The sequence below is a fragment of the Vanessa cardui genome, chromosome 13 (genome assembly GCF_905220365.1).
Source record: "Vanessa cardui chromosome 13, ilVanCard2.1, whole genome shotgun sequence".
NCBI lineage: Eukaryota > Metazoa > Arthropoda > Insecta > Lepidoptera > Nymphalidae > Vanessa > Vanessa cardui.
The window spans coordinates 7,561,781-7,584,208 of NC_061135.1; the positions used below are offsets into that span (position 1 = coordinate 7,561,781).

Below are 22,428 nucleotides of genomic sequence, written 5' to 3' on the forward strand. Positions count from 1 at the left end.
TCCACGTTAGTGGGGGCCACAGTTTTCAGCAAGTTAACAAATACCGAGATAAAGTCAAATTATAATAATGTTATTATTTAATTTTTTAAAAGTTATCGATACAAGTAAATAAATCATAGCTTACTTATTGAAATAAAAAGTAATTAATTCATGATAATATAATTATTAGGTTGTTCACGCTTCTTCTGTCTAGTCTATAAAGACAAGCGAATAAGATTTTTATTCATGGACTATGACAAAATTTATGTATCGATTATTTTAACAATTAAAGTATAATCTTGAATCATGATAACGAAAATAAGAAAAAAAAATTAAGCATACATAAGTGTTGTATCACGAACTAATCCTCTTAAAATAATAATATATCAAACTAGTTATTTTCTTTATTCTACTGATGTTACTTAATAAACAAAATTAGGTATATAGTGAAAAGTAATAATTGAATACATTCACGGATTAGACGAAATTATTCCATTAAACGAAGTAAAAATATCTATTGGATTTAAACAAGATAGTGCACCTGCTTCCAATGTAACTAGACAGTTTTTAGATAACCATTTTATGGGGCGTTGATTGGACACATGGTTCCATAAAATATAAAAACTACGTTACTACTATGTTTTTCCGACATGATACCGTTCGATGTATTAACTTTTTAATGTTCCTTTATAGTTTAAAGATGTCTATATAACACCGTACAGGAAATTAAAGACTCTAATGTACCTAACTAAGAACGAGGCTAGATCGCTTTGATTTTTCCATTAAGTCCGATTTAAAAAAAAAGTAGCTCTATTGGGTAACATTGTTCCATTTAAAATTAAAGCAAGGAGTTGTGGCCATTGTAAAGAGTACACTTATGTCTATTTATAGTACTATATGAAACATAGTTAAATAAATCGGTTTATTCCAAATCTTTTCAGAAATTCGAACGATCGAAAACATTTTGGTACATTTAAGAGTGGTTCATCATTAGGCTTCTCTTCCAAGCACCTTTGTATTCTGGAAAATTTATAACGACTCAGAAAATTCGAGGCAATACTACAACAAAGACGTTTTGAATAATAGCTAATGAACCCTACTCAAGTCATTTCAATAGGCCTCCTAATGTCGAAGTTCGTGGCTGAGTTAGCTGTAAACTTCTTAACTTATTGAGAAATCTTGGAACTTTTAAATAGGTCGTCGGACAAACAGCTTCTTACAAAACAATTGTAATATTAAATAAATCTCTCAACACATGAAGCTTTCCTACTGTTTTAAAACTAAGTAAACTTAACTCCCAAATACCATACTAATTAATCTCAGCCGCTATATTTTACATTTGGACGTCGCGCATGAATTTCTAATTTCATCCTTACTATCTCAATGTCTGGAAATCCTTAACATCGCGAGTTTGAAAGAATTTACTGCCGCGAGAACCAGCGGCTTTTCCAAACCGAGACTACTTCGAAACTTTACAGAGAAGAACTTATATTTTATGTATTCCTATTATATTGTATTTTGCAAAGGTCGGCAAATCCTCTGGTGTTGCAATTGTCCATGGGCAGTGATAGTCACTTTCCTCCAGATGAGTTTCTTCCTCGTTTGCCATCTATCCAATTAAACAAAAATAATGTCAACAATAAAAATGGCAGCAAAAAATCTGCAAGCATTATAAGGGTCTAACAAAAACCAAAACTCAAAGAATGATCAATTGATTTAGTATTTTAATTTTTAGACGATTTTGACGAATTAGACTACAACGTTAATTAAATAGACTAAATTAATTTATATAATAAAGAAGATTCTTTGCAACCGAAATAATTTGTCTGATCATCTACTTAGCAAATACTCTTTAGCAATACCGACGTTATGCTAGCGAGCTACTGTAAGACTATCTAGGATATACCTATATATGCAATGTGTATATAAGGAGGTTTCATATGGGTATAACAGTGTAAATTTGGATTCTAAGATGATAAAATTCTACTCTTTATCCACAGCTTCCCTTGTACAGATACCTATGATGACGCTGACCTCGCCGTCAAAGCAAAAGCAAAGCGATCTACATGCCGTAAACTGTGCACTGTCAAATTTTAAATCGAGAATTACGAGTCTAAATGGTATTCAAATTAAAAAAAATTAATGAAAATTAATAGATTAGGTACTACGGCTCGATACGACAGCAGCGCTTAGTTATACAGTGAAATAAAAGTATTAGGTAAGTCATATAATTCTATGTACATTTTCGTACATATATACAATTACTTAACAATAATTTGAGGCGACTTCTTATCTTCCTGTCAGTCACATAAAACATAATCTTAAATGTAAAATAACCGTCGAGGAATCGCTTTCATGTTTAATTGAAGATAATCCACATGCTGTGAAGATAATCGAGATGATTAATAAGAATACTTGTGCCAGTCACAGAACTAGGTAAACGCCAGTTATAACCACAGACGCGCACATAGTGTCTTGAGTGCAATGCAATGGCAACCGGATATCCTAGAATCAGAAAGTTTTCCAAATGATTGAGCAGAAATCTTTTTTGATTTGATTTGCCAGATTAACACACAACTAGGGACGACAACATTTCACAGTAGTATGCGATAACGATCCTGTGGCGCCCTCTGAAAAGACGGAGAGGGTACCGCTGGCTTTTTAGTGAGTGTACCCCGGTGTGCCGGGGCGCACTAGGTGTCCTGGGCACCGGCGAGCCTCACATACCCCCCTATTTCATGGAGGAAGCGCGTAATGCGTTTTTCCAGCGAGAAAAAAAAGGGTCGACAATTAGGGCAACAGGCAAGTTTTGGAGTTTGTGAGCCGAGATGGCCCAGTGGTTAGAACGCGCGCATCTTAACCGATGATTGCGGATTTAAATCAAGGCACCACTGAACATTCAATTGCTCAATTTGTGTTCCTAACTTATGTAGTGCTCGGCGGTCAAGGAAAACATCGTGAGGAATTTTCGTGTGTCTAATTTCATAGAAATTCTGCCACATCTGTATTCCACCAAACCGCATTGAAACGAAAATATTTTAAACCTTCTCCTCAAAACGAGAGGAAGCATTAACCCAGCAGTGGGAATTTTACAGGTTGTTATTGGAGCTAGACAGTTAAACGGACATACATATTACAGAGCCAAAGATATGTCCCGAGATAATCGAAGTAATTGGACTATGGCGATTTCAAATATTTGAATTCAAAGGAAGACTGTACACGTTTTAACATGTATGAACTATTTTCAAGATCACTAAGAAAGAGGCTTTGGCTTACTACAGACTAAAAAACTGTCTATACTATATAACTATATATATATAACTATATATATATAACTATATATATATATAGTTCAACATAATATGGCAACATTTTTATAAGCCGACACTTTGTTGTATTTTTATTTATACTTATTAACAAAATATTTACACAACGAATTATAGAATGTCCAAAATTTCATTAAGCACAACGGGATATAACATGTATATAAACTTTTAACCTATTCGTATGATAGGGAAACATAATAAAACATTATTTTTCTTTTCGATTAACATTTATTTATACAGAACTAACCTAATAAAGAAGCTAATTAAAAATAATACAGTTCAAATTTCGAATTATAAAGTTCAAATTTTAAAATGTTTTCATAAATTTAACAAGAATCGACGACCAATGATATAAGATAGATCTGTTGATCCTATACAATTTTAATAGAAAAATTAGAACATTTCGCAGTACAATAATTTATAATAGTATAACTTGTATAGCATAAGCTAGGCCATGAACGTGATCAAAATAATACAAGGTTAATTAACATTACATGAATAAGTTGTGTATTCACAGTTTATAAATAAAAATAAAATAAAATGTTCTATATGTAAAATATTTTAAGAATCGTTGGTGTTTGATATTAAAAACAATTGTCTGGAATTAATAAAACTGGCAACATACTTGGTTCTATTACAGAAAGTAATATTACCAAGTATTGTCAATAACATAACTGTAATATCGATAAACATTCTATTTTCAAATAGATTACATATATGACCTGTTTTTAAGAATTAGGACAAGCAGACAAGTAGTATATTTTGTATCAGAGATAGGTTAATTAATGAAAACGATTTTTTTACTTTAATGGAGTAAGTATAGTACGTACAGAATATAAAAAATGACAAAATAAGATTTCTTTTAAACTTGGTAGTAGATTAAACGTGATTAAGGATAAAAAGAAGTCAAAACTCTTACGGGAATTCTTTTAAACAATGACAATAATAGGCTAGAGGTCAAATCAATTTGTATCTCGTAACTATATATTATATAGCTTTGGTATCTATGGATAGCATAATATACACGTTAAATATTATTTAAGCCTAACACCGCATCAAATATACATATGTATATATTTTATATGAAAATATCAAAATAATCCACGGCTCGCATAAACAACGACATAAATTTATATCCAAAACGAAATTTCTACTTATAAAAAAAACCTATATACTCCTAAAACAATATGAATTATTTAAATCATCTATTACCAAATGGTATTCAAAGTCTTCTGAATATTAACCTAAATATTTATGAAAAATATAAGTTATAATTTCGATAATAAACGTTACATCACATTAATATAGAATTTTCTAAAAAATTCATTACCATAAGAACCATTTATTAAATAATTAACATTATTTCTGACTATTATCGAAACATTTACTATTTCGCTCATTATTTTTATAAATGCGATACAAAAGCGATTTCATAGTACTTATAACTTTAATCATTAAAAATATAACCTAAGTTAAAGGCTAAAACAACAAAGGCCGAAAATGTATAAATTATACAAATATTACTTGTGATCATAATACATATTAAGTTAATCACAATTTGTGTAATTAATAATTTGAAAAAATGATTTTAATCATTAAAACTTTTCAAGTGTTTTTAACACATTATTGAATAAAAGAAATGATTTAATAATATATATGTAAGGAAACTTCAAATAATGATAAATGATTGAGGTGATACAAAACTGTATTGATGGAGATCAACCGACATGATTAATAAATAGTTCACAAAACATTATATAATATAAACGTAATCATACCTCATACATAGTCAATAAAATAAAACTAATCACTTAAACTTACAAATTATGTTACACAGTACAGTTGTAGCGTCAAAATAATTAAATGCTTAGTGAAAAGCCAAAACACTTCACAAACTAGCATGCATATACGTAAATTATCACAAGAAAACTACAAATGCTCTAAACAGGAAGACCGGGCAAAAAATAGCGACCACCAAGCGAAAAACGTCCTAAACGTGCGGGGAATAAGGTGCAATATTATAAACCACGACAATGGTATGGAAGCGCTAAGATTTCACAAAATAGATAGGACTATGAATAACGTACTCCTATAAATTCCGTTCAGCGCCATCTATGCTGTAGCGTATGCCTAATCTAAGTGCTGTAAGGTAAAAGGCGGGTTCACTAAAACAAAGCGATTAACAAAACAAACCAAACGGATAAGTGCATCACGTCAAATATAGAATAAAAACCGATATCTACAAATTTTATTTTTTGTTTTTTATATTTTTTTTCGTGTATTCTAAAAATGTTTTCTATTTTACAGGTTACTAGATGATATATTTTTTTTTTGTCGAGCCTTGGAACGCTCCCATGCCTGCGCGTGAACGCAGCCATTTGAGTATTCCAACGCTCTGATGCGGATGGCATCTTTAAACTATTTAAATAACAAGTATCAGCTGACATGAATTACGCACTTTCAGCAAAGAAAAATATGTCAAAACACTACTAACATTTTTTTTCGACTTGCGACTAGTGAAATCAACTCTACTTGACCATTAATCGATTAGTACTTTTCAAAACCCCTCGATTAGTTCATCCCCGAATGCACTATGTTTTGTCACACCCATCTCAGACACTGTCACACACATCGTAATGATGTTTCGTGATATCATATATCTCGTATATGATACGGAAACTTTGATGCGTCAATGTGCCCACAGATTACATATCGAACCCTGTGTAATCTCTGTATAACTACAAAACACCTTAATTAGCCAACAGCTAAATCTGTATTTTCACTTTTTATAGTTTAATCGCAATTTTTCCAATGGGTAATTATTGATTTTCTATAGGAATTACGATAATAGAGACGTGAACAAAAACATATACGACTACTTGAACAAAGTTATACATAAATTATATCGTCAAAGTACATACAACCAATGACAGTTGGTACACAATGACACAAATTGAAAACACATATTCAAATTTTCACACAAAATTTTCATCATACAAATACAGAAAACGTCGATCTTTGGGAGAGTTAGCAGGACATCTTCAAGATAACCCTACCAAATTCGAAGTCATACGAATGGAAAGTATAACACATATAATAATAAATCATCTCGATTCGGTGTAGTCACGTCTCTACGGTGTCGGGTAAGGTGGGTAATGGCTAGAGTTGACATACTGTTCCGGTCACGTGGTCTCGCGCTATTCCTCTGCGCCAGCGTCCTCACTGATTGTCTCGCCTGCTCTATCTTGGGAAATGTTTTGACCTGCAATTGACAAATTTATATTAAGCCAAAGTTATGATATACGATTATTCTCAGTAGTAGAGCTTTGTGTAAGCCTGCTTGGGTAGGTACTATTCAATCACCAAAAAACAGTACTTAATATTGTTGTGTTCTGGTTTAAAGAGTGAGTAAGCCAGTTTTACTACAGGAACAAGAGCCATAACATCTTAGTTCTCAATGTCGGTGGCGTATTGATGATGTAAGCAATGGTTAATATTTCTTACAGCACCATTGTCTATGGACGGTGGTGACTAATTACCATTGGGTGGCCCTATGCTCGTCCACCAACCTATATCATTAAAATATATTCTATATATGTTTATGATCACTATGCGAAATCGAAATGTCATAATAGGAATATTATCTTGAGCTGATTTATCCAAGCTCATCAGATCCTTTCATGAACCGTTCTTAGTTCCTAAACACCCCTGAGTTAGTAAATAATGTTGGTCGTAAAATATCTCTCATTAGTTGTCTATATAAAATCTAAGTATAGTTCACCCTTTTTCGCTGATGAAAGTATGCACTTCTTGCAGCTTATGAAGAAAAAGGAGACACATTGGAGTTGGGCGTTGAGGGCATGAGGTCCATGGTCTTGCACACCCAGCCTGCTATGTCAGCCTTCTCCGCGTCTGCCTGGCGGATCCACTCGTGGTTCTGGAAACAACAGCATATAAAGTTAAAATTATCTAACATATTTTCTTAATTAAAATTAAACTAAACTTTATTCAAGAACGTCGTCGTCAATGAGTTAAACTGTTAGAATATCCAATTTAGATTATACAATTTAAGTCCTTATCATTGATTTTAAATATTACAGAGTATTGATGATTACAGAGCTATTAAAGTCAGTACACAGGCTACAATGGTCCTTCAGCTACTTCCACTTCAGCTGTTATCAAAAAAATATTATTCTATTCACGATTCTTAATCATTCTAATCCTACTAATATTATAAATGAGCAAGTAACTCTTATGTTGCCTCGTCACAATTATACCACTTTTAAAACGATTTAGAAGTATGTAATTTGTTATGGAGATAGTTTGGGGTCTTCCCGATTAGTTTTTATCACGGTAATCATCAGCATTTAGGGTGTGAAATTTGAAAAATGTGGAAGTTGCAATTTTCAATCAATCATATTTCTATTATAAGGAATGTAAAAAACTTATTACAATTTAACTTTTCGCTAACTTAAATTATACTTGAAATAAAACTAGTTATAACGGATTCGAATCGCGTATATTAATTATTTTTAACATCCCGACGTTTCGAGCACTTTACAGCGTTCGTGGTCACGAGTTTTATTTCAATATGTAATCGCGAAAATTTAAGACAACATTAAATTATACTTTTCAATCTGGTTACTCAGATGATTCAATTTTTTAAGGATCCCTGTATAAGATGTAAGAGGGGGCGTTAACTATTGTGTTCTTAAAGTTTTATAAATTTCGGTTGGGTAAAGCATAGTGTTCGCTGTTTAATACATATCTTCTCTATATTAACTGTTTATATTATGAAAAGTCTTACCATAAGTGTCTTAAGATCGGCTCTTTCGTCCGGGTTCTTCTTAAGGCAGCGGTCCACGAAATCCTTGAACTCGTCAGAGAAGAGTCCGGGAGGCAGTTCGGGAGGCGGTTCGTTAACTATATAGTCGAGTAGTTCGAATATTGCCATTGGGCGAGGTGAATTTGGAGCCTAGAAAAATAATATTCTTGTTTAAAATAGTTTGTATAATTTATGTCAATAGGCTATTTGACTGCTTTTTAAAATCCATTATATATTATTTAGTAGAGGTTAAGGAACCCAGTAAAAGTTGATTTTTTTTATTTCTAGGACATATTTGCCGAAAAATATCATATTAAAAATTCTATATTTAAATAACGCGCGAAAACGCTACTTTGACAATATGGCGCTGCAATGGGGTTGGTGACGTGACTTTGCTGTATTTTGATCTGTGGTTCGTATAGTAGAAAAGCAAGGTTTACAACAAAATGACTTCATCATAGGCCCGGCCAATCAGGAGCGTTTTGTGTCACGTGACAAACGTTTGAAAAAATGCATTTTTATTTATTGAATAAATTAAGTATTATTTTCAAGTTTCGTTAGTAAATAACCATTTTTAAACTCATTATATACACTGATTACAATAATTCACAATTTATTTTTCGCATTTTCAAATAGCCTATTGTCAGTCTTTTTACTCATATAATTATATAGATGGAATTACTAGTCTTTTAAATCGCGTCGATGTTTTGTACAAATGATTAACATATTGTCAACGTAAGATTACAAAATTGGTTAGATTACAATCTGACGAGTCAGATCTGCAGATATGTAATCTGTTGAAATATTGTAAACCACGAAATGATTGCAATTATTTTTCGCTATATGGTAATCTATCGAACTGAAACTGTCAGATTACAATCTGTCCCGCGTCAATTTGTCAACTGCCGAAAGCTCTTCCTGATTGGCCGATTTTGAGCGGTCGGCTACATGAGTCACATGGCGATATAAATATTTGTTTATATTTTATGTACTCAATGTTAATCTCGATACATTATGTTGATCTGATCGTGATATTTGGTATGGTTATCGATTATCATTAGAACTCACTTGACCAGGCGAATGGTCTTCATTCTGACCACCGAACATGGCGGCCAGGGTCTTTGAGTCGGGAGGTGGTATCGGGTACATGCCGATCGCCATCTCCACCAAAGACAGTCCGAGCGACCAGATGTCCGACTGCACCGAGTAGTGAGTGCCTTGGAGACGTTCAGGCTGAAAAATCATCAAATATTAATTATATATCATATTTTATATAGCAATAGCCCAGTTTTCTATTGAACATGCAAAGGATTTTAAACCAAAGTTATTTTTAATTAATAAAAGCTTCCGTCCACGATTTCGCCCGCAAGTTAGGCATGGGAGCAGGCACAACAGGTACGAAATATAGATTCTACTAAGAACAAGCATTTTTAATAAGCCTTAATTTAAAATTAAACGTCGTATTAGTGTAATATCGAAAAATACGTGCCATGTACTGTCAGGGATGAAAGGCATTTGGAGACATAAAAATAACACTACTATTATTTCCAACACTAATATTTCCAAGAGACTTTACTGTATAGTTTGTATACTATATGTTAAATCTATGATATTCTACTTCAAAAGTCAGTTTATCTGTTGCGCTGTCACAGTCAAACCAGGAACCTCATTTGATAACATTTTTTATAAAGCAAGCTTGGAGTCCAAGAAAGGACATACGCTACTTTTTTAAGACAACACCTATGATCAACCCCAAAGCTATGGGCGACAACTAGTCGATACATATAATAAAAATGGAGTGTCTATTTGTGACGGCTAATCTCCGACACGGCTGCACCGATTTTGAAGAAACTTTCACTGGCAGAAAGCTAATATAATAAGATAAAACAATATTATTTTTATTAAATTCATACGCGCACGAAGTCGCGGGAACAGTTAGTTACAAATACAAGTACAAATTGATACATGTGGTTTCTTATGCCTACTTGAATAAAGCCTTAAAACATACCGACATATAACTCCTAGTGCCAACAAACGAATTGGCCATAGAGTCGATGAGCTGTCCGGAGACACCAAAATCACATATCTTTATTTCTCCATTACTATTCACGAGTATGTTGGACGGTTTCACATCGCGATGCATGATGGCATGCTTATCGCGCAAGTAGCTTAACCCTTTAAGGACTGCTGATGTTATTGTTCCTGTAAAGTTAATAAATTATTTATAGTGCGTTACTACATAACTGTTTACATTATTGATTCAGAAAAAAATGCTTTCAAATCGCTAGATCGTGAATATAAGTATAAGTTACGCGTTGTTCTTTATAGATTTATAGCTAAACTATTTTTTGTAAAGCTTTTTCGTATCAGTGATAATGTATTGTCTACAAGACTCAGTACTATTTATTAATTCATATACGGGAGCGTTCCCCTGCGTTGAAATATAACAAAAATGAAAAAGGACCAAAATGTATTTTCGTGGAATCGATCTTAATACATACACAGAAAACTGTTTTCCTCTAAAAGATCTTGTGAATACTTTGCTCTGAGTATGAAACAACGTGATCCAGAGCTTTACCAATAATACCGTAATGTTTTAGATCCTTTGAAGTAGTTTTACGATATACATAATAAAATGCTTTAGATAAATGACAAAATACGCAGATAGCGCTCTTTGTTTTCTGCCATACGTCGTATATATGATTGAGCCTTTCTAGCATCAATCGTAAGTGACCCCTAAGTAACGACAAATTATTGATAATGGAAACTAGTGATAACACAATATTGAACCAGATCTTTAATTACCTAACATAATTTTTGTGAAATATATTGCTATAGGATGGGATGTCCTATATTTCACAATGATATTCAAACACTAGGAGGATGGTATGTAGGCAACATATGTTACTATTCTTTTTGATTTTTATCCAGGTAATCCTGACCAAGGTACTATGACGAAATTGTTAAATTATTGTAGTGTTTCATTGGTCATTATTATGTGTGAATATTTTTAAGTGCATCAGACTTCACTACCTTGTGAGAATTTTATTACATTTGTGTAGAGGTAATTATACAATTTCTATTATAACATGAATAATTCCATTAAATAACTACCACATTACTACTTACCTAAAATTGACTCAGGAATTCTGCCAGCCTTTTTCAATATCAAATCCAAAGATCCTCCGTCCATGTACTCCATACAGATTGATATTTCTCCATCACTGTAAAAAGCCCCATAGAATCCCACTATATGAGCAAAATTACACTCATGGAGCACCTTTAGTTCTCTGATTATCTGTTTCTTTATCGCTGGTTTTACTTCCAAATGTATTAGTTTTCTTGCCATTATGAGACCAGTGGACTTGTGACGAACCTTCATTACAACTCCACCATTTCCTTGACCTGTAAAATGTTAAAAATTTAGTCATCAATCGCTAAGTATATTAAATTTATCTTCATCAACAACAACAGCCTGTAAATTCTCACAGTTGGGCTATAAAGGCCTCCTCTCCCTTTGAGAAGATTTGGAACATATTCCACCACGCAGTTCCAATGCGGGTTGGTGTTTTTAATTTATCTTAATAGAAATAAAAATTTAGTTTTAAAATAGAACCTTTGTCTAATGGAACTACAGTCAAATACAAAGTCAAGATCATACAGTGTATAAGTATTAAACTTGCTTTCAGTGGCTAAAAATCTACTGCAATTGCACTAAGAAATATAAATAGTTTAGTAGCATAATGGTCATAACTGTACCTAATTCTCCTAACTTTTCAAAGTCATCGTCACTCAATTCTCCAATCTTCTCCTTCTGACAGAGGAATACCTCTATCCTGCGTCGTTGTGTGTCATCCATTTCAATTTGCTCTAACCTCTCAGTTAAGGCTTCAATACTTGTTTTCGACTTTCCTGCTAATCCCTGCCGCCTAAATACAAAATTGATTATTTATTGTTTGATACATGAAAATATTACAATGAGCAATTATTTATAGGCAAAAAAAGATCTTCATATTTTATAGTATAGACTAGATAAATTACTCCATGATTCCCCAGAAAAGGTATTCAAATTGTTTTATAATTATATAATCTTTCCTATCCTCTAAAAATGGGTGGCATCTAACTCTAAGAATCTTTATGATTTATTGCTTGGTTGACTAATATATGAATTCTAAGAACATAGCAATAAAGTATATTATATTATTATAAGTATAGTATTTATGTTTTGGAATAGAAGAACTATGGAGTGGGATATACCTAGGTTGACTAAGCATATGCATGTACCATACACATATGCTGCAATAAAATAATATGGTGTATAGATTAAGTTATAAAAGTATTACAAAAGAAGGAGTTCAGTTTGATAAAGAAGTAACATCCTGCTTAGTTTTTTATCACTCAAGTACTGATATGAAACCTGTTTAACTTTATATGCATTTAAAAGTCTTGCATCTATTTACTGATAAAAAAAAAGTAAAAATTTAAAGTTTATTAAGTATGTATCTGAGTATTTATAAAATATTCAATAAAAATAAAATATGTATAAAATGATTAGACTACATTTTAATATAACAATTCATAAAAATAAATAACGTACGAAATTACGGAATTTACTTACTCCGAAGCTGTTGCGGATTTAAGTTGAGGGGTCATATTAGATGGTGTTATAGCAGGAGCTGTGTCTATAGACCCCGGTGGGAGGGTCAGATTTAATTTATTCTTCGACATTTTGTTCATTTTTAAATACCGTTTTATCAAGGCATTTAAGCGGCTAACTTATGTCTTACACACTATAAAAACACCGCGCTTAATGATTTACTTTACACAATAAAAAAATGTAAAATAAGACATTAACTCGACTTAACACCCAATGCAATATAAATTCGTCAGACGGTTTTTGTTCGCTCGGATAATCGTGCGAAATTGTTTGACGTTTACATTCAAAATGTCAGTGTCAGTTGTTCTTATCATATCATTCGCTCGTTCAATTTATTGAGTGTTTCATCTTTTAAATATTAACCAGACCAAAGATATTCATTTTTTGTTTTAAGGGTCATAGTACACTTTGAACACAACATTTTGTGGAATAATAATTATTGTTGTAAATTATTATAAGCGACGTGATATCTGATATAAGTTGTCGAATTCTGTTATTAGTATATAAAGGGTTTATTTTTATAATGACAATGTGTGAGAACTACATTCTAAATATTATTTAAAAAAAGTATATGGAAACTCTTGGCATGATTGATATTTATTGATATATTTTTCAAATATTTCTTCTATTTCTTATTTAACCAAGTAAAAAAAGTATTATTAGTAGTATTTGAGTGGTATTTAACATTTTTCTGATTTACAATAGAATGATTACCTTAAAAGTAAAAAATGCACTAGGATTAAACACTTAATGTACTTGTTATGATCCTTAATAACTTAAAAGATAAAAAATTAAGCTATAAATTGTCAGGTTCATACACACTTAGGTATGAGTGTCTAAAAAATATGCTCCATATTACATATAGTAGCAGTTTGTGCAAGGCTATTTGGCTAGATACTACCCTTTCATTATAATAATTATATTCTTCAACCAAGACAATACTTTGTATTATTGAGTTCTGGTTTGAAGGGTTTTGTTAGTCAGTCACCTCACTTCTTAAGGTCGTTGGTCCATTGGTGTTGTAAGGAATGATTGTTATTATATAAATATTGTCATATTTCCTTTTACGGCGATAATGTTTATGCGCTTGTTAAGAAATAATCGCAAGACCTCCCGAACATCGAGCGCTACCAAGAATTACCATACCGTGAGAAATAATCACACCATGCATTCCTTGAAGCTACCACCTGTTGCCAGCGTCGCTGCTTTGTTTCGCAAGACCTCCCGAACACCGAGCGCTACCAAGAATCACCATACCGTGGGGACCATTCAGTGATTTACCGATTTCGTTATAAATATGTAATTCAGACTACAGAACTTCACTTTTTGTTCTGACATCGAACAGACTGTCACGTATTATAAATTAGAAATAATTAATTGTTAAATTGAATTACTTAAATAAACGTATAAGTTAAATTCGTTCGGTTTCATTCTGCATCCTCAACGGCAGCCCTACGTAATTCGCTACTATCAGGTGGTCTATTTAACCGTCCACCTAACAAAATCATAAACAAAATGGTGTCATGATTATTCTAATTCAGTTATTTTTTTCGATAAGTCTAATATTAAAGATTTTATTATTATAAATGTTCTATTCATATCTGTGATACACAATAAAACAGCTTATTTACATGTAATTTTAATATATATATTTCACTAAAATAATCTAAATTAACCAATATCTATATTTACACATTTTATAAGTATGATGATATTAAAATATACTTGTAAGCAGTCTAGTCAATAGTACAATGAGAATTATTAAATAGAATATAAAACAAATATTATTTATTTCGTTATAAAAAACAATTAATAAATTGAATAAAGATCTTCTTAAAGACCTAGGAACTGTAAAACAAGAATAGACATTACTTATTTTTTGCAACAAATAGCAGCTGTGCGTTGCTTAAAAAACACGAGAATTATAAGCATATTTAATATAAAACCTTAAACTTACAATGAATACTATAGTCAAGTCATTCTCTTAAATATAATATTAAAAATGGAAAAATGTTACCAAATTATGATTAAATTAAAATAGTTCACAATTGATCAAGTTTTTATTTTGGTTAAAAATGTGTTAATGCCTGGTTGATTTTTCTTATTATCCTGAGTTGCTTTTTTAGTGTCCAATTTAGGTTTTTTGATTTCTTTGTCCTCTATTTTTGATTTCTTCTTTTTCTCATTTTTAGGACTCTTTTGATCTCCATCAGTCTTTTTCTTTTTAGCCTTTTTCTTATCTGGATCTTCTGTTTCATTTGATGGTTGCAAAAATGGGGTTGGATCATTCATTATCATAGACAATTTACCGAAATAATTCCATAATGCATCTGCACAGTTTTCTGGCCTGCTACCATCTGCTGTCTCCCATAGTAAGCCATATAATCTCGGTTTTAATTTTTCCATTGGTTTCTTCATTTCAAACTCAAATTCATCTTCCAAATGTTTCAGTCTCGCTTTTTGTGTTTCAGGTGAAAGTGAGAGTACATCATCTTCATCCATAGTTGCTTCCTGTAATTTTTGCCCATAGTTAATAACATTTACATAGAATTGCTGCACCAAAGCCTTACTTCGAACAAAGTTGCGTAAATTAAATTATATAATACATTTAACACTATATATGAATCATTGTAACCCATACATTTACAACAAATAATGATGCATATTTGTTTTCCACTTTTTTTAATTTAAATTGGTATATACCTGTTTTGATAGCATAATTAAATATAGTGAAAGAATTTGATGAATATTGAATTTAAATCCTTGGACTTTAGAACAATAACTCATCATATTACTTTGTAGATGTAAGACAAGGAAATTAAAAGTGCAGCAGGAAAAAAAACATCCACTAATAATGCATCAATGGAAATCTTGTCAACAATCCAACAAATACCATACAAAGGAAATAACTAAAGTAAAGGACTACTAAATAGTTATTTTAAACATACCTCATCACTTAAGTAACCGTGAGGCACAAACACCTCATTGTCAACTTCATATTCATCGGCATCTTGTTCATCATCACTTCCAGCAGCGCTGCCATCTATACTCTCACCCTCCTGCTCCTCTTCCCATTCTTCATCACTGTCGACTTCATAGTCTAAAAGCTTCTGGAATAGAATAATATAATGATTAAACCTTGTAACTTTACCTAAAAAAAAAAATCATTGTATATTATTTTTTTAATTTTGAAATTGCCTGAATTGATCAGGCATGCCTGAAAAACTATTCAAGTCAAATAAAAGTAAATTAGAGGAACTGATTTCAATGATTATATTGACAGCTTTATAAAGAGATATATCTTGAAATAAAACTAGCTATAATGGATTTGAATAGCGTATATTAAAGACTCCCTACCCGTGTCTGTCTACCCGTGACCACTAACGCTGTAAAGTGCTCGAAACGTCGGGATGTTAAAAATAATTAATATACGCGATTCAAATCCATTACAGCTAGTTTTATAACATTATGAGATATATCTTATTCCCTTATACATACCTCATCAGTTTTAAATGGTTTTCTTGGATTAATAAATTTGCTTTTTTTTCTCCATGTGCCCCAATAAGGCGGCCGCCTGTTCTCGTGGAACGCAAACAATTTAGGACGCAGTTTTTCACGCTTCACTATATCACAAGCTATAGTTTCACCAGCCCCATCCACGGGTAGAAGTTCATCTTCTGCAATAAATAAAATTATGTACTACTGTATACATATGTTTATTTCAACACAAAATGTATTTTATAAGTATGTATAGTGTTATTATAGCTAACTCAAGATTAGTTTAATAGGTAGGTAGATAAGTAGTAATAATTTAGATAATTTAGTGTAACTTTATAATTTCCATCACTTACCAACAATCATGACATCATCATCGTCTCTGTCACTCAAAGGCCAAGTCTTTCCAGTACATTGTGGCTTGTGTGATCCTTTCAAACTATTAATATATAATGAACTTTCTGGAACATTTTGCTCTTCTAAGTAGTTATCAAAAACTTTTCTACTCTCTTCATCGAGAGTGACTCTTGTTGTTGGTGCTAAACGCATATCAGACTTTATTGTGAAACTAGACAAAATATCTTTGTTACTTATTGTTCCAAGAGTCACTTGTTCCTTTTCGCCCTTTTGTTTTGGCACAAAAAAGCTAACGAAAGCCTCCGCCGCTTTCTTTTTCTTCTGCTCTTGTTCTAATTTTTCTTGTTCCAGAGCTTCTTGTTTTTTCCGCTTCTCTTCTTCTCGAGCCTCTTTTTCTTTCTTTTTTTGTTCTTCTTTTTCTTCCTTTTCTTTTCGCTTTTGTTCTTCCTTTTCTTCTCTCATTTCTGATGATAAAAATAAATTCTATAACATATTTTGACATATCCAGGTTAATCATAATAGGTTTTGGACATTTACATTTCATTACAATTTAGATCTAACCACTCATGAATAGTGTTAAATTATTATCAGTGTGCAGTAGTAATAGTAAGCGGCACTCGTACTTACAAGAAGCCTCAGTGTGTGACGGCTAAAGTAAAAAGAGTAAAAAATGAAATTAATTTTAAAGTTTACATAATTAATAAATTTTACATACAAAAAACAACAAACAAATAAACAGTTTATTTGAAGAACAAGTTTAAACCAACTTTGTTTGATTGATATTTGCACTATGTGAAGTGACAAGTTTTACTATTATTGTCATTTTTCAAACAATTTTTTCTATGTTAACATCAACAGTTGAAAAACAACAAAACCAACTAACTTTTCTCCAGCTCCTTTTGTTTTTCTTTTTCTTCCTTTTCTTTCCTTTTTTGTTCCTCTTTTTCCTCCTTTTCTTTCTTCTTAGCTTCCTCTTTCTCTTCTCTCTCCCTCTTCCTCTGCTCTTCTTTTTCTTGCCTCTGCCTTGCTCTCTCATCTTTTTCTTGCTGTTTCTTTTTTTCCCGTTCTGTTTTTTCTTTTTCTCTTTCTTCCCTTTTCTTAGCTGATTCTAATTTCTTTTGGAGCTGCAATATTTTTTGGTATAATTAATATATTATTTATGCAATAAATAAATTATTTATCTAACATGAACTAACTCCTTGATAAATATCTTAAAAATATATAACAACATTATATTATTTGTATTTGACTTAACTGTATTATATTAACTGTAACTTGTATTGACTATTAAGGGTTAATTTTACATTAAATTATTAATTATTATTATTCCTTTATTACATTAAAGCCTAGTCATGGACACTATATTATTTTTGCTTGTATCAATATGTAATGAACAAATAAAAGAAAATATTACTAGTCTACAAAAGTTACAAAGGAATTTTATAGAAATAATTCCATAAAATAAATGTAAAAAAGGGTATGTATTCCATAACTGTATACTATTTTAACACAGTTGTCCAAAGATAGTGTGTCATGATGTAATACAACTTTAACATGAAATGAAACAATGAAAATGAATCATAAAAAAAAAAAAACAAATTTCACACTGGCTAAAAATGAAAATTGTTTCAAATGTGAAGAAAATCAAGATGCAGTAGTCAGTATAACTACAGACACAAGGGACATGTGCCTTAGTTGCCAAGTTTAGTGTGGCATTAGCGATAGTCATAAGGAATATTTGATGGTTGTTAGAGCTCAGGCTCACTTACCTGTCTTCCAAACTATATAATAAAATAATATACATTCATAACATCACAGCCTTAAATGTTCATTAATTTACATTAGTTATTAATTCTTTACCTAGATAAAATTACATTAAGGTACATTAAACTACGCTCTCACTCATAATCCTAGTTTAACAGATGCTTTGTTAAACACTAATATGTTCATTTCTCTCATCTATTGATAAACAGAAGATATAGCATTGTTTTCAAACTACACTCTAAATTACCCGTAAAGATAGATTTAGAGAGAACTATATTGAAATATATACAATGACTCACTTGTTTTGGAGTTATCTTTGTATTTGATTCATTCAAGGATATGTCGCCTTGGCTGTTTGTGAGAGATACTTGTCTCGTTGAGCGTCTAGGTGTTGATGGATTTGAGCTGAACGATTCATCACAGTTACTTATAATAGAGCTGTTTTTGTCTTCAGCTTTAGATTGATTTCTTTGACTTCTTTTTGGAGTGATTGTGTTTGAATTGTTTAATTCGTTTATATTTTTTTCTGGCTCTGAAGCCTCTTCTTTCTTTTCTGTGTTAGCTGGCAAATTATCTTCGTCTTTGTTAGTAGAGCATTCTTTATCATTATCTTTATTTTCCATATTTTGGCTTTTAACATCTTCTGAACATGAATCTTCCACAGTAAAGATGTTATCTTTTCCACATCCCATTTCTGGACTCGGAAGTTCATTGTCATCATTGTTTTTGGTTGCTTCTTCATTTATTTCTTCAGCTTCTTGTTGTATTTCTTCCGATTCAATAACTTCCATTTCTTCAACCATATCATTTTTGTTGTCACCATTTTCATTAGCGGGATCAGAAGTATTTTCATCATTTTCTGCAGAGGTATTAACTATTGTTTTCGATTTTTTTGTGTTATTTTTTTTCTTTTTAACATTCTTCGCTTTTTGTGCCTTTTTCTTCCAGGCAGTGTCTACTAATTTTACGTACGGATTTAATTGCTTATCTAATTTTTCTACCTGTGGATCTTCTTTGCTATCATCATCACTAATTATCACTGATTCTTGAGCCAAATCGTCTCCTTTACTTATCTTGCCAACTTTTGTAACAGGCTCAGGCTCAGGAACGGAAAGTTTACGCTTTCTAGATTGAGTAGTAACAGATTTTGGTGATACATCACTTATTATCATAAACGGCAAACGAGCTTGTTTTAGAACTTTTTTCGTAGGGGTCACTTCTTCGTTGTCTGAAGATTTTTGGGTTTTCATATTTATATATTAATATTAAAAGATATACAGCTAAATAAAACTGTACTGTATTAAATTTCACTTGAAATGTTAAAGAAAACAATCACATTGCAAAATTATGCGCCTTTACTTGAAACTTTGACTTACTGTCAAACTGTCATGAAAGCGCGGGAGTTATATGTATTTTTATTTAATTGTATCCTCCTGGAAGTAGCAAACGTATTGAATCATACAGCTTTATTTTCGTTTCATATTTTTGTCTTATGTTCGGATGAACTTATGTAGTAATAATAATATTCATGGATAATATGTGCGATTTATAATAAATTATGTATATGTATATGCTGATTACTACTTTAGTACATAAAATAAATAACATTAAAACAACAAGCATATAGTAGGTCAGCAATAAGTAAAGATAAAATAAAGGTCGCATTGAATGTTCCCAACGTTATGTTGAAACAATGAATTTGACATTTAAAAAATAACAAAATGTCGAAGAAAAAATACAATTTCAGAGATGTATCTTACGGCTTGCAAAAACTCAGAAACTTTTTACTAGGAAGGAAACATACGCTACACGGACGTTTTCCTCCTTTATTAGCTCCACGTACTATTCCACCAGCTGAGATTCCAAGAGGACCAGACCTTAAATACTCTGAAAAATATTACTTTAAACGAAATGCATTTAATTCAGTTTTACCACCAGTTGTTGCACCAGTAGCGGAAGGTCCGCCTATTTTGAAAGATCCGGTTAAAAAAATAGCTTCTACGGTTATTCCTCCTGATGCTGTAAGTGCAGTTTTATAATAGGAATAAACGTAAATAGTATTTATTATAGTAATTAAATGCGTATCCTAGTAAATAACAATTACTTAGCCATTGTGATATCCCTCAGAATTTTAACAAAAATTTTAAAATAAAAGTGCCGTACCCCCTTATTTGTACTTATTTACAATAGTGCCTGATATTTTGTATTATTTTGTCTTTGCTTACTTTTTCTTGAAGACTTTTACTTTTAGATTCATATTCCGAAAATATATTTAATGCAGAAAAATCTTTTTCATTGAAAAAAAATTAAGGATAAATAAAAAGTACCTACAATATTTATTTTGGTAATTTATTAGGTATTTACATATTTCGATCGCTTTTTCAAATGTAATTAAAAAAAAAGTAAATCAAAATACTTTATAAAAACGATTTCTTTTCTAGATATGCTTTAATTATGCTCCAACACCTGGTCCTGCATGGTGGTGGGATGGCCACTGTTATTATGAATGCGTACCAGATCCGATTTGTGCTCCTCAACAAAGTGCTTCGCCGTGTCCACCTTCACCTGAACAGCAACAACAACAACAAAATAATTAAAAACAGAACACAACATTATATATTTTGTTATCCTTCCAATTGTGTTCAATGTTAAATAAAAATAAATTTTTAATGCTTAGTACTTATTGCATTTGTGCCTGTGCCTTTTTTAGTATAAAAATGTCTATGGGCCTAGGAACAACAAAGCAGTGGAGTAAATATTATTTATTATACAAATGTATGGTTTTTATAATATAATAACTATAAAATAAAGATAGACAGAATATCTCCTGATTTTATATTACCATTCCACGTAGCATGACGTTATATATAAGTAAGTTGCAGGCAGGCGCCTGTAAATAAACCAAAGTACTTTACATAAATGTGTGAAACAGTTTTACTGTTGGATGATTTAACAATTGTGTCTCAGATACGAAAACCTTTTTTTAGATGAATAACGTTGTATCTGTTTTTGTATGCATATAAAGAAATTGATACTTGATATTGTGTTTTTTTTTAAAATAATGATTGGATTTTCACGAATAGTTAAACTTTTTTCTCAGTAAGGAGTTAAAGGCATCATAAGTATTATTTTGAACAAATAAAACAAAAATAGATTGAATGAGTATTTAAAACAAAATTTGGTTTAATGACTTGTTAAATTAGGTAAAATATAGTACACATAGAAATTATTCTCTGAATATATAATAAGTACTTATATAATAGTAAATCTTAATGCATCGTTTATTAAGTCGATTACCTTGATCGCTCGTAAAAAGATAAGTCTCATCTCGATATCTATGATATAGTTCTGCTAATTGATTATAGTCAAGATGATCATTCTTAACAGAAAATAATCGTTTGCGTAGATAATTATAAAGTACTCAGAAGACAAATGTGGGTGCATTTTCATAATCCGATTAGATGCTATCCGTCACGATCGGGGATCCCGGTATCTATCTTTGAAACGTCAAGTTGCTATGTATTTGCAAAGAACAAGATATGCATGTCTTTGTAATTGTGATTAATTAAGAAGTCTCACATTACTATTATTTATTATTTTTTTAAATGTGTCTGGTCACTTATCTATTTTTGTCTCTGCAGTGTGGGATTACATTTGGATTTTTAACTTGTGTCCGAATGTCGGACCATCTTTTTGATATTTATCTAATTAATTTGATTAATCACCAACACAATGGTTCAGTTAAGTTCATATGTTTTTAAAAACGTAATAACGCTTTCCTATACTCGTTTAAAAACTTATTGGTGCAATATTGTCGGATATATTATATATAGTAGGTACAATACGAAGCAGTAATAAAAAAGTCATAGAAATACTTACCTATATGTGAGGGACTCGTTCGAGGTTCGCGACAGTCTTAAGAAAGTATAATGAGACTACTAAAAGCATTAAGTATATTGAATTTGCAAGTCATTTTAAGGCAAAGCTAGCCTTTATTTAATATTACACCGTGAAAACGTTAAGCC

At 31.4% G+C, this 22,428-nt stretch overlaps 3 protein-coding genes across 3 annotated transcripts; 1 reads left to right on the forward strand and 2 right to left on the reverse strand.

Annotated features, from left to right (window-relative positions):
* Nucleotides 1-3,559: 3,559 nt before the first annotated feature.
* On the reverse strand, nucleotides 3,560-13,071 carry LOC124534606 (dual specificity mitogen-activated protein kinase kinase dSOR1). The gene is made up of 8 exons (XM_047110540.1): nucleotides 12,749-13,071; nucleotides 11,890-12,059; nucleotides 11,260-11,535; nucleotides 10,139-10,332; nucleotides 9,199-9,363; nucleotides 8,113-8,280; nucleotides 7,087-7,242; nucleotides 3,560-6,567 (listed from the first exon to the last, which is right to left on the reverse strand). The coding sequence occupies exons 1-7, from the start codon at nucleotides 12,865-12,867 to the stop codon at nucleotides 7,123-7,125; spliced, it is 1,212 nt and encodes a 403-aa protein (XP_046966496.1). The 5' UTR covers nucleotides 12,868-13,071; the 3' UTR covers nucleotides 3,560-6,567; nucleotides 7,087-7,122.
* Nucleotides 13,072-14,833: 1,762 nt separating this feature from the next.
* LOC124534705 (chromatin assembly factor 1 subunit A) lies at nucleotides 14,834-19,797 on the reverse strand. Its single transcript, XM_047110691.1, has 6 exons — nucleotides 18,703-19,797; nucleotides 17,523-17,763; nucleotides 16,639-17,103; nucleotides 16,286-16,464; nucleotides 15,736-15,897; nucleotides 14,834-15,298 (listed from the first exon to the last, which is right to left on the reverse strand). Exons 1-6 carry the CDS (start codon nucleotides 19,651-19,653, stop codon nucleotides 14,840-14,842), a joined length of 2,457 nt encoding a protein of 818 aa, XP_046966647.1. The 5' UTR covers nucleotides 19,654-19,797; the 3' UTR covers nucleotides 14,834-14,839.
* Nucleotides 19,798-20,093: 296 nt separating this feature from the next.
* On the forward strand, nucleotides 20,094-21,093 carry LOC124534900. The gene is made up of 2 exons (XM_047110941.1): nucleotides 20,094-20,424; nucleotides 20,845-21,093. Exons 1-2 carry the CDS (start codon nucleotides 20,125-20,127, stop codon nucleotides 20,998-21,000), a joined length of 456 nt encoding a protein of 151 aa, XP_046966897.1. The 5' UTR covers nucleotides 20,094-20,124; the 3' UTR covers nucleotides 21,001-21,093.
* The last annotated feature ends 1,335 nt before the right edge of the window (nucleotides 21,094-22,428 follow it).